The sequence below is a fragment of the Crocodylus siamensis genome, chromosome 1, assembly GCF_052110815.1.
Source record: "Crocodylus siamensis isolate JL-2025a chromosome 1, ASM5211081v1, whole genome shotgun sequence".
Classification (NCBI taxonomy): domain Eukaryota; kingdom Metazoa; phylum Chordata; order Crocodylia; family Crocodylidae; genus Crocodylus; species Crocodylus siamensis.
In genome coordinates this window covers 413,213,727-413,236,737 of record NC_143395.1, presented here as the reverse complement: position 1 = coordinate 413,236,737, position 23,011 = coordinate 413,213,727, and the positions used below count along the sequence as shown (strand labels likewise).

Here is a 23,011-nt window from a genome sequence, read left to right as displayed (position 1 = left end):
CTTACCTCCACATCAGATAGGCGTTGCCAATGCTGGTATTTTGAAGGCAGGGTAGATTTGTACCTTATAGGCTAACCAAAGTATAAATCTATATATCGCAGAAGCTTTAGCCCTTGAAAGCTCAATTCGCTGCTTACAAAACTTCCACGGGTTGAAGCATGTGCGCATGCGTGCGAGTGAGCAAGAGATTACACACACACACCCACCCTACCCCTATAAGCTGTAAATCTACCCTGAGTCCTACTTGACTTCAGACTAACACAGCTAACTATGTGTCACAGCTTCAGACTAACACAGCTAACTAACACAGCCGTCTCTCTGCTGGAAGACAAGCCACGTGATTGGAGATCAGGCCGATTAGGGTATAATCAATGGACCTGAATCATTATGAGAGTTATGGCATTAATGTGCTACCACATGATGCTGGGATTGTTTTGGGGTTTGGTTATTTTTGGTGGGGAGGGGTTGGTTTTGGGGGTGGGGGGTTAGAGCTCCCAAGTGACTGAGACCCACTGACTACCTGGGGGAGCTGAGATGACCCTGAAAAGAAAGACCACCCCAGAAACTTTCAAATGAATAGCATGCAGGTCTCCAAACACTAATGCAGAGAACTGAGTTGTTTATGAGAAGTAGGTCAGGCTGAATAAGAACAAAGACAACATTGTTCCTGGGTTCCTCTGGCAGGACCCCGTCTTGCTGCAGAAGCCCTGACAAAGGTCTCTACAATATCCCAATCAGGACTCGTAGTAGGGATGAACCTTTTATTAGACCAAGACGACTTTTGCAAAACAAAGTCTTTAACTGAAAGCTTTCGGGCACAAACACCCTTCATCAGGCATTGGAGAAAAGACTGTAAAAGTTCTCCTGAGTAAAAATGAAAGTTCACCTTCTAGCCCAGCATTTATACCAAAAAAAATAAAAAATCCTTCACTAGCAGTGAGCTGGCCCGTTAAAACCCAAGTGGTCGCAGAGCTTCCCTGGCTCGTCTCTACCTAGTTCATAGTCTTCAAAAGTGTGTGGATGGGATGAAGATGCTCTAGCTGTTTAAAAGGGAAAGAGCCTCTCTCACAAGTGGAGAGAGGGTAATGTGTATTGCACAGGGGCCAGGTCTGGGTTCTGGCACACCTCCCCACTCACACGTATGGACTACGCCAGGATGACAGGGTCCACGGCCAACGTGATAGCACCCCCAGCAGCAGTCTGGAGCCTACAACAAAGCCTTAAGATTTCCACGTTTTAAACAACAGGCATGCCAATCATTCATCAGGGCAAGAGGAAAGCAAAACTGCAGGACTGCACAGAGATTGGAGAGGAAGATCTTTCAGAGGCACATGGGACGACTGGGCACCTATCCCCCGTTAAGAGCCAATGGAGGATGAATGCTTAATTCCCCATTCATGCCTATGAAAAGTTTCTCCTTAGCTCATAATCCTCCTGGATTTACTTGCCCCTCAGAGCAAGTAAATGGAGAGATTTAATACAGCATAAAAGTGAATTATCGTGATGTAATGGGGAAACACAATCATTGCAGGTAACTGAGATAACAGTTTGTAAAACCAACAGGTCATCTAGCCTGACCACTTGCATAACAGGCCACAGAACCAGACCAGTAATAATTTTGCCATCACAGCAAAAACTTGTTTGTGCCACAATATTTTTAAGCAAGGGCAAGTGAATATGCCACCCCACAGACACTAAAAGGCAAGATTATTTTACATAAAGGCTTGTGGATATGCAAAAATCCAAGTATTTGATAGGAGTAAATCCAGAATTGGAGAACATTTGTACCACAGGTTGTGTATACAGTTGCTGGCCTATTCTGCTCTCATTTCACTGTTTTTCTTAAATTAGGTCTGGCTATTTTTATGGCAGTTCAGATACGGCCTGTGGAAATATAAAAGATACCTAGTTCAAAGCCACAGTCATGCTGCTGAGAAAATGGCACTTCATGGGAACCTTTAAATACATATTTGATACCGTTCATTCTCAATTACAGAGCGTTACCTCACCTCTCGGCACACTGCTGCTATTTGTCCTTCATCCATGCAGGTCTCCGTTACAACATCTGTGAGGGAGCCTCCTGCCAAATACTCCATAACTACCCACAGCTCATCTCCTACAAGGTAACTGTAAAAGTCGAAAAAAAAAAGTTTTTTCATAGCTAAAATAAACTTCGAGAAAAGTTATTTTAAAAGTGTTGGACTCTAGTCACTAATAGCCAGTTCAGCTGTGCTTGAGGTCGAAGATATACACGCAGTACTCAAGTGATATGAAGCACATTGTGTGCCTTGGATGGACATACACAGCTAAAAGACAATCTCTATCCCATAGGTTTACAATGTTAGGGTGCGGGTGCACAGTGTGATTATTACTACGGAGTAATTTACCCCAGATTTTAATCCATCATAAGGAGCAGACACAACCAACATTTCCTAGCTTGCAGCAGACACTGTGGCAGGGGAAGCAGTTTGCAATGAGCAAAGCCAACCTCAAGATAAAGAGAAAACTGAACAGGGATTTAATAACAGCTTTCAAGTACCTGGAGGGGGCTCCCAAAGAGGATGGAGCAAGACTGTTCTCAGTGGTGGCAGATGACAGAACAAGGAGCAGTGGTCTCAAGTTGCCACAAGGGATGTTTAGGTTGGATATTAGGAAAAACTCTGTCACCAGAAGAGTAGCAAACCACTGGAACAGGTTCCCCAGAGAGGCTGGGGAGTCTCCATCCTTGGAGGCTACACAAAGCTTTGGCTGAGCTGATCTAATTGGGGCTGGTCCTGCTTTGAGCAGGGGGTTGGACTAGATGTGACCTCCTGAGGTCCCTTCCAGCCCTTGCTTTCTGATCCTACGATTCCCTGAAATTTTTGGGGGGAGCAGACCCGTGATCAGTTCACCTGTGTCTAGTCACCCCCCATTTTCTGAGAGCTGGGCTTCGCCACTTGCCTCCCCACACAGCATAGTTAACAGACTTCCCCAGCATTACAAGCCACAATGCAACCACACGGACGTTTGTATCTTGGGCCAGTTCGAAGATCTGGCACCAAGAAGATCTGCTCAGTATAGGGGAAAATAAGCAATGCCCATTTTTTCCTTGCCCTCACCCCTACCTTTGCCTTTTTTAAAGTTATAAGAGGCTGAAAAACTCCTCAGCTGTACACATTTTATCAGCACGAGCTTTTGCAGCCAACTGAGCTGGCAAATGGACAAGGGTCAACAGACGGACAAACAGAAGATCAGAATCAGGTGAAAAGCTGCTGTGCTGGTGCTGACACTGCATTAGTGTCATTCTGGGGACTCTCAGGCCTCATTAGAAGCAGCAATCCTTCTGCATCTTCAAGACCAGAGGATAACAGACAGACTCAGAGTCACTAATAAATCTTGGGGACTTGTCAAGGACAGAAAGCAAGGTGAGGGCCTGGGCAGTGATTAGCTAGGAACTTCCTGTAGGCAGGATCAAGATGGGTTAAGGCACAATTTGGGTTTGAGAGAGACACAGCAATGACTCGAAGGCTATGTAGGACTGTTTAATGGAGTGGGGTTTTGTTCCAAAGTGGCCCAGACCTTGAAACACTTGAATCAAGGGGATTCTCCTTAGTTAAATGAGGACAAATAGGGCCTAATGGCCTACGCGCAGGATCGGGCACCCTAGTGCGATGAGCCTTTTCTGTGTAGCTAGGGTCCACAGGGCTCTCATGTGCAGATGCATACTCACTTAGGGGTATCTGCACATGAAAGAATATAGCTTGTAGACAGACTCCAGGCGCCCGCTGTTCCTCGGTGGTATATCCCATAGCTATAGGGGCTGAGCTGCCAGTGGCTCTGCACAGCACCGAGGAAGGGACTGTACGGATGAAACTGTTTGTTAGCTCAGATGCCCTGCTTGCCCCATGAAAGTTGGGTCACTCTCCTCCAAACAGACCCTCAAGGACACTACCTCTCTCACTTACAAGCTGGTGGATCTTGCTCGCTCTCCTCCCAAATAAATGGATATCTCTCCTTTCAGATACACCCTCCACCAGATCAGCGAAGGTGGCTGAGAAGTTGCTTTTCCCTTCCCTGCCATAAGCGCCCTCATAGCCTGGACAGCGAGAGCAAGAACAAGGGTGAAGAATAGAATGGAAACCCTTGCACAGCCCGTGTGCTGTACAGCACAGCTAGCCTTGGCTGGAGGCTGACTTGGTGAGCAGCTGATGCAGGCAGCCAAGAGCCCTGCTGCGAATGTGAAGCTGTGCCAATCAGCAGCCACGTGCGCGAGCCAGGGCCTGGCTACCTACATAACTGATAGATCTTACACAAGGGGCATGGATGCAGGATTAATTAGTGCTTCCTGCCAGCTCCAGCTGAGTAAAGGCAAATCAGAGGGAGCAGCCTGGTTCCCCCAGATCACCCTGATCTCTCCGCACAGTGTAAGATAGGATTAGTCACTCAGCTGTTCACTGCAGACTTTACAGACATAAAAAGGCCTTGTGTTTAAGATACAGGGCTGGAGTCAGTGCACCCAAATTCTGTTCCCTGATACCGATTCACCGTGTGGCCTTGGGCACGTCATTTAAAGTCAGATGTGGCAACCCTGATTCATGATTTAGGAGTCCTACTAAAATGGGTCCCAAAATAAGATCCTCTCAGTACAAGGCTGGGTGGGGGAATCAGGCCCAACTCCTCTTTAAGGCATCTTAGGAGTGCTGACAGGCTCAGGAGCTGTTTTAAGATCCTATGTCCTCCTGTCCCCCAAGGGGAAAAAAAAGCACTACATCATTACCAATCATCATAAACCTGTGCTTACGGAAGGAAAGTCCTCAATGCTTTATTAGGAAGTGACAGGCCTTCTTGCAGTTATTTTGCACTAACACCTGAAAGTCAAGAATTTGAGTCTTTGTATGACACCCCCGCACTTCCAGCTTTCAGTAAGCCAGGGATTTTTCTATTGACAGCTTAATATGCTCCTTAGAAGTTGTCAGATGGAAAGTTAAAAAGATTTCAGCCACAAGTAAGGCAGGTGAAGCCAAAAGAAAATCACACAGATTGGATGTTCCTGCAAAATGAACAGAGAAACAGTTGATCCCGTGAGTTTGTGGGAGCACCCATAACAATACACAGGGAAGCTTTCAACCCAGCAGCATTAGTCAGTGGAAATGCCACTGTCGTGATATGTACAGTGGTTGCATGTCAGGATTACGACTGCTGCCGGGAGGGCTAGAAGCAAGTCTTTTTTAAATGAAAGCTGAAGGTCTGGGAGGGAAGGGTGGTTTAATAGCTGATGTGTATCTGGTGAGACCACCTCACCAGGGGGTTGGCACTAAGTGGGTTTTAACACTCCTTCTCCCTCCCTGCATTTACTGGCTTAATATCTGTTTAGAAACCAGTACAGGTAAGTCTGGTGCAGGTAAGTGAGAAGCAAGGTCTGTCTGGCGATATCTTGGATTCATTTATCCATCAATGGACTCTCCTCTTCGTCCTTACATATTCCCTGGACGAACACGGCTACAACACTTCAACCCTGTAGGCATGCAGTAATACTCAGTTCTGTGCTAGACACCCCCGCCAGGGTTGTACCACACACCTAGCAGTGTCAGGCGTGAACTAGGCACCAGGCCTTAAGAGGCCAAGCAGTGGCAGCCAATTTATTCTTTCCAAGGGCATAATCCCATATGAGTCGGCTCGGAGAAGGGAGAGGTCCTGCTGCCAGTGAAGAGAGGTTAGCGCCCCTCTGAGCTCTAGCTATGCTCAGTCTTTGGGCCGTGCAAGCACAAGGGCTGCCACTGGACCCAGCCCCTGGTGCATGGCTGAGGGGGAATGCATCTCCTTGTGGCTGCTCCCTCCCTTCCCCGCACTTTGCTCATACCTCATCAGGGGCCAAGGGCATGTTTTTTCCCCCATAATTGCCAATTATGCTGTTATGAGTCAGGGAAGAAACAAGCCAACTGAGCTCGACTGGAAATAAAAATCAGCGTAAGCAACAGCCAGCAGGACAGTCTACCCTGGGAGCCTGGCAGGGAGATTTCTGCACAAATGGAGCATGCCAGCATCATTCACATCACAGCCCCAACAGAAGAGAGAGCAAAGGCGAATGGCACAGCTCAATTTCCATTTCTCTTCTGGGGGCAGGGAGGAAATTGCTCATGGGGCAGCATTTTAACAAGAGAAAGGGGCGCAATGTGGAAACCTGCCTGAGTTTTGCTAAAGCATTTGATGCCATCATCTTTAAAGGGAACTTTAAGTGCTAAAGAGGATTTTTTAAGACTGTCTTTTAGGAAATGGACTCTCTCCACTGGCATGGCAGAGTAACTATAAAGTGTCTGGCTTATCAGCCTGCTCTGAATTCAAGCAAAGTCGCCTTGGAAAGGCATGGTCAGTGGCCCTATAGCCAGATCTGGAATCGGGAGCCCACCTGTCCAGGTAGTTGACAATGTTGGGGTTTTTATTTTCCCTCATGACGAGGATTTCATTGATGATCAGCTCTTTCTTGGGCTGCTGCTGCAAATTCATCTGTTTGATTGCAACCTACAATAAGGAGAGGAAACAAATTAAAAAGTAAAGATGTATTAAGTCACCTCAAAACCTGCCAGTTTCTAATCTGGGCTTCTTGCATCCTACTTCAAATAAAGTTTAAGGCCAGTTTTACTCTCAAGGGTGACCAAGCAGTTTGGTAGGAGGACAAGTGCTTCCAATACATTTCAATTTCCAAACCAGGATGGAGCTGGTCTGTTCTCAGTGGGGGCAGATGACAGGACAAGGAGCAATGGGCTCAAGTTGCAGCCAGGGAAGTTTAAGTTAGGTATTAGGAAGAATTTTCTCAAGAGGAGGGTAGTAAAACACTGGAACCGGTTACCCAGAGAGGCGGTGGACTCGCCATCCTTGGAGGTTTTCAAGACCCGGCTAGACACAGCTTTGGCTGGGATGATTTAGCTGGGGCTGCTCCTGCTTTGAGCAGGGGGTGGGACTAGATGTGACCTCCTGAGGTCCCTTCCAGCCCTCATTTTTTTATGATTCTGTGATTTCCAGACATGTTCAAGTTCAGCAAGCCAAAAACATACTGGCAATACTTTCATACCGGAGGCCTGTGTTATGGTTGGATGGCTTTCCTCCTGAGTACTCTTGGCAAGGCAACAAACAGCTGCTCACTACAACACTGACTGATTTGGCCAACAGTGACCCATTCAGGAATGTCACTCGCATCATTTCATTTTGGATCAGCCTCTTGCTTTGGGTGGAAGCCATGCTTCAAGAAACGTCTGGGTCAAAATCACGTCGCTTGAGGGCTGTTCCCCACAGTAAAATGTTCACAAGGTTATAACCAGAGCTAGGAGATGAAGCAACAACATTCACATGCAAACTGTGCGGGTGTCCAGACCTGGGAGTTTGATTCAACTCCATCCCTAGCGTTACCTTGGGAGGAGTGGAATTAAACTCTAATTAATTGGCATCCTCTTCCTTTACACAGTCATTTGTTACACAGACCCAGATCCATATGCATACAAACAGAAATCTGGTGTAATGCGCTGTTAATTAAACCCAAGTAATCACAATGCCAGCATATGGGGCCAAATTCCCGTGCTCACAAAGCACAGCCTCTCACTCAGTGAAATCAGTAGGACTAACTCAGCACAACAGAATCATTTTGACAGTCGTTACACCCCAACTGCATTTTGTACAATATTTAGGCAAAGATAAAGAGATGGAAGCGTAATCATACACCAGAGCTGTGTGTGGAGAAAGCATGGCCGAGACGGGGGGAGCCAGCAAGTCAAGTGCACAGAAGCAGGCAAGTACCTGTACAGAGGGCACTTCAACATTACTGTGAAAGGCAATATGTGCAGAGAACCCCAAAACACCAGAGAAAGAGGAGGAGGGATGAGGAGACAGACTGCACTGCTTTGCAGCTGGATTGACAATGCTATCAAGCTGCTGTGAGTAAAACAGCCAGCGGTGACACTTTGAATTATGTCAGGAGGATCCTCGCTTCAATCCTCACTGAGCCAGAAAACAAGGAGAAACCCCTAAACTAACCCTTAGGGTGCATGAAACCAGAAACTATATTCATGGTGGATTTCTTCCTCACCTTGATGGGAGTTTGGCTTATGCCTTCCCACATGCACGCACATCCCTTCCAAATTAGCAAGAGCTAAACATAAAACAAGAGGGCAAAGCTCACATCGGATACTAATTATTCATAAAGACACAAGAGTCTTTGTAATCTTGTTAGCACCCTGGCTTGCCATATATTGTGACAAGACATTGCACAATGTAGTTGTACATTGAATAATGATTTCCCTTAGTTAGTTTTAAATCTACTGCCTTTCATTTTCATTGATCTTAAGAATAATAGGGAAGATTTACAGCAGTGACAAAGAGCTACTTGAACTCCGTGTACCAAGGAATAGGTTAACAGAGTAGAAAGATAGGGGAGAAATGTTACTGTAGCCATGAGGATCCAGAAATGTGAGAAGCAATGTGTTTAATTGGACCATCTCTCCCACCTATACAGTTGCCCAATAAAAAATATCATAAAAAGCCCCTTGCTTCTGGCATAAACCAATGAAGGAGATGCAGATTTAAAAATCAAAGACCTGAGCATGCCTAGATTGATGACAACCTGGAGCTGATGGAAGTTATTTAAGTCCGTGGTGTAACAGGGTGTATAATGAGTGCAAATATCTATATGGAAATCAAGTATTGAATCCTAAGAGGCAACATAAGGGTTTCATAAAATACGCATTATATAATTCTTCAGACTACTGCAATTCTTTACAATTCCTTAGGAAAACAAACTAGCCACTACGGCTCCCCCTTCACACAGAGCTGAAGTTCAGCAGTATTACCACTTTTTCATCTCACCCATTACCAGTTCCTAATACAGCATCAGCAAAAAAGCCAGAAGCTACTAAGTTTGCTCATCCATAATTCATGATTTTGTATAAATGCAAAATAGATCCATGTTCTAGGGACCAGTGATGCTACAAACTTCCACAAATTATTTTGAATAATGAATATGCAATAAGGACTATTTGTGGAGGTGCAGAAAGGGACATTCCCTGCCTATCAGGGCTCTCAATTTAAGGAGGGACAAGCAAGTGGACACAGACTGGGAAGGGGAAGCAGGAGTCCTCCCGGCTTCTGTCATTTAGAGTCAACGTAGGTGATACAGGAGAAGGACAGGATTTGCTCGGAAAGGCTATATGTTAGCATCATGACTATATTCACATGTACATGAATGCACTTCCAGTTTCCCAGGATGCTGAGAAAACCCTCCAGATGAGAAGGATGCTTGGAGCAGACTTTGCACACTCTTGGTTCCTACTGTTCTGTGCTCAGTCTACTAGCCCATGCCGTACAGGACCCCCCCAAATAATCATTCTGATTGAAAGCTAAATCATCACGTACCCTTGAAAGAAAGTCCTTATTTTACAGCATTAGATAGATCTTTTAGGGCAGTAGGGGCCAACCTTTTGGCAGGTGTCACAAATTAAGCCTTGCCCTCTCTGAGTGCCACGCCAATCCCCTTCCCCTGCCCGTTCTGTTGCTCTGCTTTCTGCTCCCTGCTCCCCCGTGCCACAAACGGGCCACCCCTGTTTTAGGGCATGATTCCAAGCAACTGGGTGCAGCGACCTGGTAGCTCTTACCTCCTGTCCCGTAGCTACATCCATTGCAGTATAAACTGTGCCTGAGGCTCTAAGCAAGGATGAAGGGGGTAAGAAGGGAAAAAAAAAAAGAGAGACATTATTAGAATTAAAGAGAGAAAGTCAGAAACACACACATACACACACACTTTTTTGAATCCATAAAACTTTCTAGAATGAATATTTCCTTCCAGCTCTGCCACACACATTTCCAAGCGTAAGTAACAATCTGCAGTGCTTACAAGCAAATCTCAGTGGTTAAAAAGATTGCCAGGGAACTGACTACAAACACAACAGTCTCCTGACATGGTTGTGGTCTTGGTCTTAGTCTTAACCACTGTCTAATTAATCGCACCGTATTCTGGGACAGCGGTAGTGACTCCTGTTATGTAACACTGTGAAGAAACTAGTTTGATTCGACCTAAAAGTGGCACAACTGCAGCAGGCCTGGTGTCCAGGCTACCCCAAGATGATAACGATGGCAGGGCAGACCAAATCAAGAGAGATGTGGCCACTGGGGGAGAGAACATGATTCTGAACCCACCGGAGTCGGTGGCAAATCTCCCACTGCCTTTAATAGCTATGGGGAAGGGCTGAGTCCAAATACTTTATATGGAAAGTATGCACTCTGCAGGCTCACCAGAGATGAAATAATTGTTACAGTGGTTTGACAACTGGCCTCAAAAACTAAGTCATTTTTCAGTAAACGAAGGATTCAAATCACCTCTCTAAGAGGCCCTATATACACATACACCCCTGTGAGGGGAATGCAAAACCAGGCCTGAGCATAGAGGGTTAATTCTGAAAGCAAATCTATAATTTGAAAATTGTTTTGTTCAGAGAAAATAAGTGGTTCTTTCTTACACCCTGGTATATTTAGCAACAAGATCATCTAATGATATATATTTTTATATTAAACACAATCATGCAAAGCCCCAGTCATCATGACTCAAGAGTATGCCGGTGGAGGGAAGAGAAGGCGGAAGGAAAACATCACAGTGTTTCCAGAAGACAAACCCAGCTTGGCTTTTCTGCCTTCCTTATGCTGACAGTGCACGAGAAGAGGTGGGATGGGAGGCATGCACTAACCCTTGTCCAATCTTTTCAAAGCGCGTGTATTTCTTCTTGGGGTCACCCACGCTCACAATGCTTCCTGAAAACGGGAGAAAACACCAGGTTAAAAACAGTTCTCTTTCCGTATCAGTGCAAGGGGCAATGCTACTTACACCCTGGGAGCCCAAGTAAGGACAGAACATTGCACAGACCCGCCCTGCAAGCACACAGACACCTGCAGACTTTCAAGAGGATCCTGCAAAAGTTTAGAAGTATGGCATTCATTGCAGAGCCCAGGCTCAAGAGATCTAGCTCGTTAGGAAGAAAGAGTCTGTAGAGGCAACTTTGCTGGAATACGATACACAAGCTGTTTTCCTAGACGCACTCCAGTTGCATCCTTTTGCTTGCTTGGGGGCTCAGAGGCAACTTGGTCTGGAGCCGATATTTTTGGATACTCTATGATGTGGTGGGTCCAGATGACCAGATCTGCCTTTTGTACCAGCACAGCGTCACTATAATCATCCTCAAAACCAGGCCCCAGGACCCCTGCTAGGGACTTTACAGGAGGGACTTTACCAAAGATGGGGCAGTTAGGTGTTCTCCTAGGGGTACCCACAGATGTAACAAAGATATCTACATTAAATGGCACAGATATCAGCTATTATGGTGCGACTTATGCACGCTGGCTCCTGTACCTAAACAGGTGCATCAAAATTATTGCAACTTTCACCTTTTCCAACAGCAGTCGCATTTACTGTGAATTAGCTCGCTACTGCAGCTTGCACATGTAACCCTTACAGCCTAAGAGCTGACACACCCTTTGCCTTTGGAAGTGGTTAAGTGTTATGACTATTCATAGCTGAGGAAGCTCATCTGTTTGAGAAGCAGAGGTTCAAGACGCAGTCGATAATGGCCTGCGCAGCTGCTCTGGGATTGCTGCTTTCCAAGCTTTCGCAGCTCGCAGACTTTCAGCAGTGCTGCCAGAGTCTCTTACAGTGATGTCAGCTCATCTCTGCCTGTGTCGCAGCTGAGCTGGGGAGGCACGTTACCATCTTCCTCCGCACCAGGGAGATTGCTGAGATACAGGGCTGGACTTGTATTTAACAGAGCTGGTGAGGACAGGGGTTGCAATTCCATCTCACAGAGGATTTGGTTTTGTTTCCATTGCGGAGGGATGCCCAAAGTTTCCAACTTCTTCAAGAAAGGGGCTGGAGCCCTGGCTCCCAAACAGGCTGTGGCAGACTGCCCTGAAGCTACAGAGCCCAAGGGCCTGGGGTCCCAAGCCCGGGATATCCCATTTGGCCAACAGCAAAGGTGTTAAAGCAAGCAAGCTGGCAGTCGACTCTTCGCTGAATCTGACCCACCTCCCTGCCATACTGTGATTAAACAAACAGGTGAATTCCCATTAAAAAAAAAATCTATGTTATGTTTTTTTCCAAGGGGCTATACAAATGTGGCCTGATGCCTGAATGGGTGCTCCCCCAATCAAAACTGAGAAACAGAGGAGAAACAAAGGCTCATAAAAGTACAAATAACTCCTAGAACAGCGCCTGCATGATGGACATGGGAACTGGGAACCTAAAGGCGTTTTCTAAGATGGAGCATGCAGGCTACCTGAGCCATCACCATATGGAGAGATTTCCAAAAGGGCCCCAGGGCTGAGCAGAAATATTAACTAGATACAGATTAGCATATGCAAAGATATTCTGCATATGGTAATTAGGCCCAGGCACCCAATGGCGAGCCATGTTAAACAAAAAAAAAAGCAGGCTATTTTCAGATGCTGCTGGAAAGTGGCCAAACCCACAGGATCTGGGGCAGACAGAAGTAATGAGGGAGAACGCAGGGAGGGGAGCCCAACTACACAAACACAGGGACTGACACCACAATTACAGATGTGACGCTTTCCTTCCCAAGATGATGAGCTGCTGAGTGAGCAGCCAAGACCCCTCTTCTCCCCCTGCCTCGGGCCTGCACCAAGGGCTCAGGCTGCAGCAGCACAGCCCCTGTGAAAAATTTGGGCAATGACAGAACCCAGACAGGACCGTCAAAAACCCTGGTCTTAATCTCTGCTTCAATAAAATGGGGCAACTCTTCCCTCCCCCCACCAATGGAGGCTGAGGATTAATTGAGATTTGCAAAAGGGCTCTGTAAGTGAACAGAAGAACTAAGTGCTAACAGGTTTTTAAATGGGCTATTTTCTTTCTATCTCTGTATATTTTTAGTCGGAAGGTCCTGCACTGCACTGGAAGGTCCTACTACCAGATCAGACCTCATATGAGCAAGCACAACTCCATTCCCTCAGCCATGGGCAACTGGTACCTCCTAAGTCAGGGGGGGCACTTGCCCCCCCCCCGCCTCTCCCCCACAGAGGCCAGTCAGCAACTGAGGGGAGTCCCCCCCGTGGCCAATCGCACTGACATGGAAGTGCCAGCATAATCAGCCACAGGGGAACCCCACAGTCAGCATGATCGGCTGCAGGGGGACCACGGGGATCACTTGTCCTGGCACCCCCACTCCTGCCTGCCCCACCTGTCCATCACCTATGCGGGGAATGCTGCTGTCAGGGGGTGCACCAGCCCCCTCAGGGGGCGCATGTGCACCCCTGTGCACCCCCTACACATCACGACTGCCCTCAATGGAATTCGCCCAGTTACCCCACGGCTGATTTTAGCCCAGCCTAGTGCCACCAACCTCAGAGGTCCTCTTGGGCTGCACCGCACTCAGGAGTTAACGTGTGGCAAAGCTTCAGGCCACAACCAAAGCTTGCAGCTGTGCAGGTGTCGCTGACCAAATCCAGAACACATAGCTATTTAAAACAAAGTGCTGTATTATGTATGCACGTCAGCCATGCAACAGCTGTAGTGCCTTTGCAAGGGTTTCACTCCTATTTCCTTAGATTAGTGAAGTGGTTCTAGACAGATGCTTTTTGGTGCATGACATTCATGTCTCTGCCAACAGCACTTCAAGGCTCAGTCTTATTAACCCTGAGCTGTGCAACATGCCCCTCAACATTAACACAAACTATTCCCCAGAGCTTGGGTTTGCAATGTTAGCCCTGGAAAGGGGCAACTTCTAAATAACGAGATGTCCCCTTGTACTTTAGTCATCTTTGAACTCTATGTATTTTCCCCAATTAGGCTGTTAATCCATGTTTCACACGGTATTTGTGTTTCACAGACAGATATGCAATTGCTATAAAATAATCAAGAAATCTAATTGATACAGTTTAAAAGCCAGAGAAGGCAAGGTCCTCATCACAGGATTAGTATCTGTGGCATACTCCTTTGCTGAGTTATCATGTTACAGTGTACACAAACTTGTAAATCCTGGCAGAGGTCAGTGTCTTACAGGATAGAAAAGCTGGTCGTTTTCTGGGAGTTTCCTGCTGGTTTCATCGTGCTGGATCTTTAACTAATAAAAGGTTTACAACTTACAGGTTGTAAACTAATAAAAGGTTACAACTTAGGTAGTGTTTTTTTGAAGTTTATAAGTTTGGAATAAGTCATAGCCATTTGGACATAAAGAGACAATGGTCCTAGACATCTTCCAAAGCAGCTACTGCAGAGGGGGGCAAAATATACCCATGGAGCAGATCTGACCCACCAAGGGATTTTGTCCAGCCCACAGCAGGTCCCTTGGTCCTGCCCAGCCCAGGTGTGTGGGGCAGCCCGGGCCATGGCACACAAAACTGGTCCTGCATCCTCAGGTGCACAGCAGGGCTGGGATGGTGTGGCAGCCAGATTTGCCTCCTGGCAGTCCCCACGGTGGGGCTTTTTCTGATTGCCACCACTGCCACCGAACCCAGCCCCACTGCCGGGGCACTCCAGCCCATCTGCTCTGCACCCACCACTGGGCACAGAACCTGCATGGGCAGGGCACATGGCTGGGTGAATGGGAGGGGGCCACAGGTGGGCAGGGAGCAGCACCCAGGAGCAGAATGGACAGGCAGAAGGGGCTGGGATCTTGGGGCGGTGCCAGCATGAGGCCAGGGCCCAGAGCAAAGCTGCGATCCGCTCCCTGCGTGCCCCAGATTTAAAATTTGCTGGATTTAAATTTAGTACTTATTTTTTAATTATGCCAATCAGCTTTGCTCACCTCGAGGCTGACACTTTTAAATATACTCAGCCCCAAGTTGAGAAAATAGCAACATCTAGGATGACTTCAACATTCAATATATGTATATATTCAGGGCCTGGTTTTCAAAGTCTGAGCAGCTCTAGGTCCCATGGGAATCACAGGTACTCAGCATGCCTGAAGATCAGCCTCTCAGCCCTTGCATTTGCGCCTGAAGACCACAGACAGAACAGTCTCCTAAGGCGACATCTTAAGTAAGAAGTCTCCAAAAGTAACTGTCACAGGATCTCTGCTCATTAAAGCTTTGGGAACAGAAATGACCCTGGACATCCCTGACCAGAAATGGAACATGGACTTTATAAAAGGCAACATACTTAATTTTTCCAGGATCTCTTCGTCTGACATTTTTGGTTTTTTCTTCTGTTTCTCTGCGTTCCTCGTCTGCGCGTCAGGCAGGGTCGTGCTGTTTTCAGAGGGTGAGGAGATTGGAGAGGTGGCCACATCTCTGGTGGGAGGCGGAGGAAGGGGCTCTATCACGGAGCGAGTGTATATCTGTTGTGTTGGGAGAAACACAGAGACATTTCAATAAAGGAAGGATTAAAAATAAACCCCCACCTCCATACTCTAGCTGCATTTCCTTTGTAGTAGCATGTTGTAAGCAGTGAAAGAAACATTCCCACATGAAAAAGCCTTAGCAAGTCAAGAGCATTATGTGACAGCATGAAGCAGCTCATTTGGAAGTAAATTATTCCTTCCCCTGAGCAAGTGAATAGGAACTGGAAACCTGAATCACAGTTTGTTCATTGCTCCCAGGAACGTGACAGAAGCGGCATAAAGCCCATGGCTTGGGGCAGACTGACCCTCTGTCTAGTACAGATGGGGTGAAATGTGTGGGAAGGGAGTTAACGTGGTTCACGTGCTTACCGATTTTGTGTGCTCGGGGCGTGGAGCTATTACTGGGGGCGGAGCAGCATCATCCTCATCATCTTCATCTTCTGAAACTGGTGGTACCGCAGGGGTCTCGGACACACTCGCCTTCACATTCTGCAATTCGGTTCAAAAACACAACACGACTTTGAGCACCAAAGTTGTTTTAAAAAAAGGGTTATCGCTTTTCACTGAAAAGGAATTAAGCTTCTAACATAGAAACCCTTTAATCACCACAGGAATGGTCTCAAAACACCCAGTCAGGTTAACTGGTTTATGCAATGCAATAAAAGTAGCAGCAGTTTGAGAGCCTGAGCCTGTAAACACATAAACAAGTGGCCTTGGTGAAGTCAGTGTTATAGTCACGTGGGCAAAAAGTTATTCACCTGGACTTTAGCACATCAGGCCCCACAAATCACACACCAGATGCAATTACCACCTGCTGGCTCAAACCTTCTCTATTGAAGGTGCACCACTGGCGGTATTATGCATCAGGGTCTCAGTAACAGATATTTCTGTCTAGATATTGCTAGCCGGTGATAGAAACGGCATTACAAAAACAGGGGTCCATTCTTCCTTGGTCCTCAGCCACATCTACAACAAAGGTGACGTTAAGATCAAGTTGTCATTAGGCCTGTGCAAGTTGAGAAGTATTCGATTCAGATTCAGATTCAACTGATTCGCAGGACAGAGATTCGATTCGGAGATTGGTCACTGTCCCGAATCGATTCGGCAGAATCAGCTTCAGAAGACGCAGTGCTGATTCAGAGAGATTCGGTGATTCGGATCGGCCAGGGAGAGGCAGGCAGAGCCAGGGGCTGCAGGTTATCCCGTGACTCCTCCGGCTGTGCCGGCCTCTCCCCAGGTGGGGGGAGCTGTGGGAGAACCCCCCCGTGGCTGCCCTGCCCAGCCTCAACCACCGCCTGGCCCCAGCCTAGTCCCGGCACTTTAAAAAATCTCCGCACTCACTGGCTGCAGCGGCCACGATTGGGCCATCTGGGACCTCGTGGCACGGCCCCCCCACACAGTGCAAGGCAGTGGGGATCAGCAGGGATTGCCCCCCGCTGCCTGGCAGTCACGTAGCAGCTACCCCATGGCACAGGTGCAGCACAGCTCAGCAGGGTGCTGAGCGCTGTCTGCATCAGCGCTGGGAGCAGGGGCTATGCCCTGCTGCTGCTCACCCCCTTCTGCCTGGAGCGAGCTGCGCCCACATCCCGTCTCCCCCTGCCCCGCCTGGGCAAGCAGCAGCAGGGCAAAGCGCCCATTCCCAGTGCTGCCACGCCTGCATCCCATGCCCCCTTGTCCCCCTCCCCAGGTAACGTGCCCACCTGCCCCCGCTGGGCAGCTTGTCCTAGCTCCAGCCCCGATCCCTCCCTCCCCCATGTCCCTTCCATCCCTCCTGCCCTAACCCCAACAGACTTAGCAGTTAGAAGCAGCTCTCAGCTGCCTGTTTAGTCCATGGCCGAATGTTTGAATTGGACAAATCTTTTCCAAAGCTTTTGCGAATCAATTCAGATGCTTCAAATAGATTTGGAGCTTTTACTTGGTCTCCCGATTAGATTTAGATTTGGCGATTAGGTCCCCAAATTGGGCCAAATCTCCTCCAAATCGAATCAGTTACTGAAGCTTCATACAGCCCTAGTTGTCAGCTGACACTATGGCCCCTGGAACGTGTCTGCAATGAAGTCTGATGAAGTCAGTGGATCTTTGCACAGGTTCAGATTGCGCAAAGGGAGCTAAAATTAGATCTATTCTTTGATGTAATTTGTCTTCATTACATGGGGCCACACTGCCAAGTCAAAGGACTACAATTGCATGTGGCTGCTTAGAGAGATTGATCTTACAAGTGGGACACAAGCTTTTCTAGTGTACCAAGAGCTCTGTGCCAGGACCTCCTCTAATGGGGATAATATGCTCTCTCATTTATTTAGACTGCAAGCTCTCCCAACAGGAACTGCGTCACTGAGCACTTGTAAAACACAAAGCACAACAGGCCCAGATGTCTGTGGGACACCCAGGCAATACCGTAATACCAGCTGTGGACAAAATTGCTCCCCACAAAAACAAGCAGATTTGACATCTACCCTGTGACATTCAGTGCCCAAGAAACTAACCTTAGATTTATGCCCCAGCTGCACAGTCCAGGGGCTTTTGCATCAGGCTCAAAATTTGACCTGCTGCAAAGTACATTGCTAATCTTGAAGGGGAGAGACATTTTAGTTGGTTCATCCAGGTTTATAAGCAAGATCCATCCAAACTTCAGACCAATTCAGAGGCAGTGTGCCCAGCTCCCATATTTCACATGGCTCTTGCTATTTAAAATCTGTCTCGTTAAATCAGGCCCATCTACCTTGACCTCTCCCTGTCCAGAGGCAGCATGACTCTTATTTACAGTGCTCCCAATCGGTGACTCTGGTGGTTACTTGGATATCCAAAGCCACGTTAGGAAACTTTAACTGGCTCCCTGCCCAGCCAGAAGGTATCCTAATTCCATGTGCATGAGCACTTTTTGCCCGTGGTGCTCTAAACAGTGGGTTTATTTCTTCAGGCGGTTTTGTTTAGCTTGTGCTCCTCCAGGAAAATCAAGCTGGTTACATGCAGGGGAGAGGAGATGGAAAATGTACTGTAGGGCTAGTAGCTCTCTCCAGCAGCTTGGTAGAGCTCATTTAAAAAGGGCCTAGACTGACAGCCCTGGAGACAGAAGTTCTTTTAAACTGGCTGACTAGGTCCAATGCAGAGCAGCAACACAGACCCACGTGCATGGGACGAGCTTCTCTATGCACTTCTAAAGAACCCACCATGAAAGGGGCTAATTGCCAAACATACGTTAACCCAGCCTGGAAATATTTTACTGGGCTTTTTCCCTCTGCTTTTCCAGCCCTATGCAAAATAAGCATGGTAGGCATCCACATACGGCATAACCTACGTGGAGGGAAAGGCTGACAGCTAGGGAGGCCAGGGACACTCCACTGGCAGATGCAGAAGAGTGTAATCTGTCTGTGAGGTGCAATTTATATCAGGTCTGGCAGAGGAACACGGAAGAAAGGTCTAGCACTAGGGAACAGGGCGTCTCCCCCACACTTTATTTTACAAAGAGAAGTGGGGCACAAACCAGCATAGATAACTGAGTGAGGGATGCCCTAAAGGGATGTCCATAGCACAGCGGTTCTCAATCAGTTCCCCGGGCCTGCATCCAGAAGCGCTGCGTATGGGGTGTAAGAAATCGGGCAAATTAGCACAGGCAAAGCTCAATTCTGGGGCACATCTGCCAAAAGCACCATAAGGGAGCTAGGCTACAAATCTGTGCTCTGGGTCGGACACGGGGAAGCGTGGGATGCAAACGATGAGAACCAATGCCCTAGTGCACAGTGCAGGATGCTTGTCACATGCCTTCCTGCCACCTCATCCCCAGGAGAAAAAGGGGGTTCAGCCTTTGATTCTCCAAGGGGCCTCACAGCAAAGGGCAGCACGTGTGTGTGCAACACAGAGTGCCCATAGACATGCTGGGAGGCTGCTCTGTTACACCCCGTCAGAGCAGACTGGATTAATCAAGCCTACTGAAGTGTGCCAGCCTCTGCGTCTTGTGTATCAGTGTCCCCCCGTTTCAAAATGGGCAGCAGGGGTGCTTTAGCTAAAGCACATCGAATGAGCCTTAGTTAAAGCGCCCCTACCACCTTTTGAAGCACAGGGAGGCTGATACAAGAGACACTACGGGTGCTTTAATTAGAGTGGTTCTTGGAGCCACTCTAATTAAAGCGCCCCCCACCTCCCCTGCACAGCATGTGTAAAAATACCCTTGGACCTTCATCAAAGCTTCCTAGTGTCACCCTCCAGATCATCCCCTCCCCTACAACTCTTCTTCCAACCTGCAGGTTTAGTTGCAATATCAACATCAAGACCGACCTGAAGCTGCTAACCAGGACACCTAGGTCAGCCACCAGCAGCTAACAGCCTGGAAAAGATTTAAACTGGGCATTCGGCAAAGCTGAGAAGTACAACAAATCAGCATGGAGCCAGGGTCCTCAGTCACTCAACAACAGGGGAAAATAGTTCTTGGTACCCAGACACTACAGGGAACGGGGACATCCAGCCTATGGACTCTGTGATCATTTCCTCAAGACTGGGGAGTAAAGCAGACAACAGATTGACTGCCTTTTTCCCCCTCAAATATATTAATAATGGTAACCTCCACTTGCCATTTGCAGGGGGGAAAAATTGTTTTTTCCAGCAGCTTCTCCCTCCGGGACAACACGAAGTGTCAGGAGTAACAAGAGGACAGATTGTTAGAACAGTGACAGCATGTTGCTTTGCCAACAAAACAAGCTTTGGCAGAAGCACTGCACAGATTTTAATAACCAGAGTAATAAAAACAATGTTCTGAGTACAGATTCACTTCCTTTGCTCAGTGCGATCTCACCTGCTAAGAAATCAGACTACCACATTTTCACATTAATGGCTGGCTGGGTTCACTCGGGCCTAAGCACCTCTACATCCTCTCTCACAGCAATACCAAATGACACATAACGTATGTCCCAGGCATCCTACTGCTGCACTGCACTTGCAGAGGCACAAGAAAGGAAGAAAAGGGGTTTTCCTTCTCGCTCCCAAAGGGGCAAATCGCAACTTCCCCATGGGTATGTCTACATGTACACTTTACCGTGGAATAGACTAATTAGCTCTGCAGTAAAGTGCTACTGTCTAAACATGCACTGGTATTAGGGCACAGTAAAATTAATTAACTCCTCTGTAAGACAGCACTATCTTATAGTGGAGTCAGTAAGTGTGATTAAACACGCACGTAGACAGTGACCACCAGAAGCAAACTGTATCCGGTAAGCCCAGCCAGCCAGGGACCAGACCCTTGGCTCACACCTGCCCCTCCGCCACCCAACACTGCCACCCTCTGTCCCCCTGCCACCCAATGTGCCCCCTGTCACCCTAGGGCTTCTCCACCCCAGCTCAAAGTGCTGCAGTCCCAGGCATGCATGTAGACATTGAGCCCAGGAGCAGTTGACTCCAGCTTGAACTGCTCCAGGGTTTATTGTGTTGCATTAATTACATAGACGCACCCCCTTGTATCAAAGTGGGGAAAGTTCAGTACAACATTCAGGTGTCTATACTCATGCTCTAGGGTGGGGGCACTTTAATTAGAGCAGCTCTGAGAGCCGCTCTAATTAAAGTGCCCGAAGCATCATGTGTATTGATATGGTAGTGAGGCACTTTAACTCAAGCTTGCAGAACCCGCAGCGATTTTTATAAGCGGGGACACTAAATACACAAGACGCGGAGGCTGTTGAAGGGCGCTAATTAGCATGCTCCAACAGACTCACAGCACACAATTGAGTCTGCTTTGATGCATGCTAATTACCACACATCATGGAGACGTCCATCACATGTATATGTGCCCCTTTTTTTTCCATACTAAGATCAGAGATGGGCCCAAACCCTGAATATAGATTCAAAAGCTCTCTCAAAGTTAAGGGAAAGTAAGGCCCTCTCCATGATGTGACAGGAGTGAGGGAGCCTGAGAGGTGGATCTGTTGTACCTGAGAGGTAAGCAAGCTCTCAGAGAGCACGCACACACTGTTTTCTATGAATAACTGTCTCATGCATAGAGCTCTGTGCATTAATAAAGGGACACCATTCATTGCCACCACCATGGCAGCAATTTGGATCTTTATTTTAAGCGCGCTGCATTCAGCCCTGCTGCTTATAGCCACGAGGCGCATTATGTGTTCGAAACGGTTGCAAAATTCCCTGAGCACACGGGGTGCCTGTAGACATGCCGGGAGGCTGCTCTGTTACAGCATGTCACAGCAAACTTGATTAATCGAGTCTGCTGGAGCATGCTAATTAGCAGTCAGTCTCTGCATCTCATGTAACAGTGTCCCTGCACTTCAAAATGGGCAGTGGGGGGGCTTTAACTAAAGTTTGAACTAAAGCTTCAGTTCAAGCATCCTGCTGCCATTTTGAAGTGCAAGGTCGCTGATACACGAGACACTGTGGGTGCTTTAATTAGAGTGGCTCTTGGAGCCGCTCTAATTAAAGCGCTTTCCCACTCCCCTGAGCACATGTAAAAACAGCCCTGGAGCTTTGCTAAAGCTTCCTAGTGTCACCCTACAGATCATTTCCCACACCCCCCCTACAACTCTTCTCCCAACCTGCAAGCTGTTGCAATGTCAACACTTATTCAACTGTATCCTCCCAATAAAAGGGGAATACTGGTTGCATCCATATGTGCTGTGTATGTGCATGGGTGTGGGAAGAGGGGTAAAGGTCAAAGAAAAGATAAGACCGCCCTGAGAAGAATGCAGTTAATCATCAACAGCGGTTCGGTCAGATCTTGTGGGCTTTTAATGGTTTGGTTAGATCAAAAGATATTTATGGATCAGATACCAATAAAATCTACCTGGTACCCTGAAAAAAACAGGCTGGATTGTATTTTGTAGACCTGTTTACACTGCTACTCACCAATGTCACTTCTACAAAAGAGATCCACTTCTATGAATGCACTAAATTAACTAATAATAAAAGTCATTTGAGTCTAGTGCCTTATATTCCAGCCACAGAGAGTTTATAGGAAGAACTGAAAGGAAAGAAATATGCTTTTTTAGGTCAGAATGACAGTTACCATAGTTTCCGCATGTTTTAAAAAGACTTTAAATAGATTAAATATATTGTTTAGCTATATTTTGGGTGTCTAGAATACCCCACACTTGAAAAAAGCAAGCCAGCATTAAATGCAAAATGATTATAAGGTTGTTTTATGCACCTCTGAAAAACCAAATGAATACCAACAAAAAACTTACCACTGTATTTGATGAATTATAATCTTCTGCAGATTTATCTGAAACAGAGAAACAGATACCACTGCAATTATGATGAGAGTGATTTGCAATGCAACCATGCCTAGAGGCCCAGGCTGCAATAAGCTGTGGCAAGAACTGCAGAAACATAGTAAACTGCTGTGGGGAAAGGGATTATCCCCATCTTAGGGAGGGTGAACCCCAGCGCAGGGTGACAAAGGGGTCTAAGAGTTTGGTCCAGGAAAGGGCTAATGACATTTTAGCCAGCGCCTGTTTCCTGGCAAGGCAGGAGTTTTCTGCAGACCAGATGCTGGGACCCAGATTTGCCCCCTTCCAGCGAGCTGTGAATACTCTGAAGCTGTGCCCATTGCACCACGATGGAGGGGTGGGTAGAGGGTGCCTCCGTGACTACCCTGCTTCCAGCCGGGTGGGCAGGGCAGTTTTCTGGGACATGAGGGAGGTAGGTCTGCAACCTCTTGGACATGGAAGTGATAAAACTAAATCAAGCTCCCTCGCTCCCTGGGGAAGTAGTCC

The 23,011-nt window shown here is 47.4% G+C and overlaps 1 protein-coding gene across 5 annotated transcripts in view; it reads right to left on the bottom strand.

Annotated features, from left to right (window-relative positions):
* Positions 1–23,011, bottom strand: part of PAK1 (p21 (RAC1) activated kinase 1) — a 154,186-nt gene that overhangs the window by 7,852 nt on the left and 123,323 nt on the right. For all 5 annotated transcript variants that reach the window (XM_090030717.1, XM_090030718.1, XM_090030720.1 and 2 more), the window contains 7 exons: positions 22,481–22,518; positions 15,669–15,788; positions 15,119–15,296; positions 10,704–10,767; positions 9,618–9,666; positions 6,386–6,498; positions 2,010–2,127 (listed from right to left, as the gene is read on the bottom strand). In XM_090030717.1, coding sequence (XP_089886843.1) covers positions 2,010–2,127; positions 6,386–6,498; positions 9,618–9,666; positions 10,704–10,767; positions 15,119–15,296; positions 15,669–15,788; positions 22,481–22,518 — 680 coding nt within the window. The remainder of the gene's footprint in view (positions 1–2,009; positions 2,128–6,385; positions 6,499–9,617; positions 9,667–10,703; positions 10,768–15,118; positions 15,297–15,668; positions 15,789–22,480; positions 22,519–23,011) is intronic.